Genomic DNA, 2,934 nt, shown 5'->3' with positions numbered 1-2,934 from the left:
ATGTATTTGGGGAAAAAAAAGGCATACAGGGAATAAATAAATCAAATCAAATTACATCTGGGTATATCCAGGTCACATGAGGGCGCTTGTAAACCCGCTCTGACTGGTACTGTACATGTCAATGCTTGCATCTGCGAAAATACTAGACATCCATAAGATGGCGCCCCGTACATCACACGCACGCGCCTGTCCGTGGTATGGTAGTTCACGTACAGTTTACTAGTCCTTCATCAACAACAAAGATCCTGCACGTAGGAGATACGGAAGTCATCGCCATACCACATCATTTTTGTACTGTTTGTGACAATAATATTTACACAGATGGAATGAGTGCGTGACGAATCCGAAAAGTATCGCCTGTAAGTTACTTGGAGGAAACTGGTTTCTTCGTTACGAATCTTCTCTGCACACTGGAGGTGATACAGCAGGATACAACGACAATGCTCTTCACCCTGAACGAAGCCAGACTCTGGCTTGGAATGACCGTGTTCGAGATGTGGGTGCATGCCGTGAGTCTCCTGATCTTCTCCGTCCTACTGCCGCTGAAGGTTGAAGCCATCATCACGGCTTCGTGGTGGGTCGTGTTCCTTCCCCTCTTCGCTGCAACGGGCCTGAACGCTTACTTTTCCATCATCGTGTTCATCAGACTGTATGTGGACGATCTCTACCGCCTTGGGATCATGCGAATCCTGTGGAGTGGACTGATTCTGGCTTTGATATTCGTCTTTGAATTGTTGCTGTGCAAGCGGTTAGAAAATGAGACTGAAGTATCGGCGAGCCTGGTTATGTCACCGCTGTTTGTCATGATTCATGTCCTCTTCATTCGAGCCTGCCAGGTTTCATGACAAACATGAGTCAACTCATGATGGACCTCAAATTTATAAATACAGCTCAGTGTACATATATTATAATCTGTAATGTGGTCCAACAATCGTCAAACACTATAGGGGGCTCGTACTACTAGTAGTAGTACAATGATCTAGAGTACTCGGTACAGTCAGTAGCGCCTACTAGTAGTAGTACTAGTCGTAGTCCTCCATCACTCGAGACAGGATTAGAAGTCTTTCGTTTTGTGCTCGATCTACGCTGGTCGCTGCATCGCTGTTTGTGAGCATGGGCAGCACTCTGGATTGTGTAGACTCTGGCTGAACTGTAACGTCTGTGTAAATGAGGGCTCAATTGGTAGTAGACCTAGTCAGAGATTATGCAAAAGTTGCATTGTGACCCAACTACAGGGAGTGGAAATGAGATGTCCTATGACGTTCTGTTCAGAAACGAAGTGCAATTAGCTGGCCAATGTAGGTAGCAGGGCTGCCAACTCTCACGCATTGAGCGTGAGACTCACTCATTTTGGTCCTTTCTCACTCTAAAACTTTATTTCATTTGCATGCATTTCTATTGATCTCACTCTCAACTAGTTTCCAGTGTTGGCAGCCCTGAGGTAGCTAGTAGTAAAGCTGTAAAGGGTAGCCTGAGCTGACCAGACGCTGTGCGAAGCACTACACATTTGTGTACAGCGACAGGGCTGTGTATAGTAAGTAAAGGGACTGGAAAGTAATATGAAACTGTATATTGCATGGTCACATGTACTGTGATACATGGACAAGCTCTTCATATAAAGGAATACACATATTTCTGTCATGGTCAATATGACACAGGAGTCAAGTTAGGGTCATGAACCATGCTATTAGTATTAAACTGTTAAAGAAAATGATGTAATACAGTGCTCGACGCTACATTCAGAGTGATGGATCCTGTCGAGTACCGAAGTAGAAGAAGTGCACTCCCGTTATAACGAACACAGTTATAACGAAATTCCGCTTACAACGAAGTAAAATTTAGGGCCGCAACATTGTCAACTCTATGTATTTTTATTGTTTGTTCATGCGGTTATAACGAAATTTCAATTTAACGAAAGAAAATTGCCAGTCCCAAGGACTTTGTTATAACGGGAGTCCACTGTACATGTATGTACAGACAATGCAGTACATCTGACCCATTGTATGTGCATGTAATCAGTATACATTGTAGCTGATTGTATACTCACAGGGGAGATGGTGCCAAAGTACCAAATGCTGAAGTTGATATTTATGCCTTACAGCATAATAAAGCAGTGCAACCAATGACATTTGCGCTCATTTAGGACTCGATAGGAGCTACAATAAGGTGGACGGATTTCAGCAGCCTGGCATGGCATGTGCCTCATATGAAAGACTAAATCGTAGGTCATCAAATGAGATCATTGGCATGGTGAACTCATGAAAATGTTGGCTGTGTAACTTGCAAAGAAAGGAAAGTGGTGTCAACAAAGCCTTAATAAGAGTTATGTAAAGCTTCTAAAGTGTAGATGTTCTTTGTGTACCAATTACAAATATTGTAAGAACAAAGCTGTAAATTGCACAGAGCTGGTCTCCATCTAGGACTTCACCCCGTTGAGGAGGGACTGATTTTGCTACAACATGCATTTCCCATAGACACCTGCCCGAATATATTCAGTACTCGTCCTCAACAGTTTAATAGAAATTGATGACAAAGGTTGTCACTTGATCATGTCTTCTACCGGTGCAAATACAGTTTATAGTGCTTTGATGATACAGTACACTGCTTCATGTACACTGATATCCGATTGCAGTTTGTGTATGTTGTACACAAAAGTCTAAAGTGTTCCAATAAGATTTTAGATGAATATTAATGACAGATTTTTTTTTTTAATACAGGCACTGTGAATTAGAATTTCAAAGGTTCGATAGTCACATATAACACATTCCTGTGTGCACCTAGTGCAAGATGTCTTCAAGTCAAGTGGTTGTCCCCCCCCCCCCCAGCATTGCATAGGACAAGTGGTATCAAAGTAAAATCCAGCAGAGCTTGTAAGTCTCCCTGATTACACAGGAGGCTTCTTGAAAGCAATACATGTACAGTGTATTTCTTTGT

General features: G+C 42.5%; 1 protein-coding gene across 1 annotated transcript; it reads left to right on the top strand.

Annotated features, from left to right (window-relative positions):
- The first annotated feature begins 253 nt into the window (after nt 1–253).
- Nucleotides 254–2,500, top strand: LOC139726621 (transmembrane protein 203-like). The gene has a single exon (XM_071637610.1). It carries the CDS (start codon nt 441–443, stop codon nt 843–845), a length of 405 nt encoding a protein of 134 aa, XP_071493711.1. The 5' UTR covers nt 254–440; the 3' UTR covers nt 846–2,500.
- Nucleotides 2,501–2,934: the final 434 nt, after the last annotated feature.

The sequence above is a fragment of the Diadema antillarum genome, unplaced genomic scaffold (assembly GCF_040938485.1).
Source record: "Diadema antillarum isolate AM-2024a unplaced genomic scaffold, OU_Dant_1.0 seq00000094_RagTag, whole genome shotgun sequence".
Classification (NCBI taxonomy): Eukaryota; Metazoa; Echinodermata; class Echinoidea; order Diadematoida; family Diadematidae; genus Diadema; species Diadema antillarum.
The sequence above is the reverse complement of the archived record's forward strand: the minus strand, read 5'-3'. Positions and strand labels throughout refer to the sequence as shown.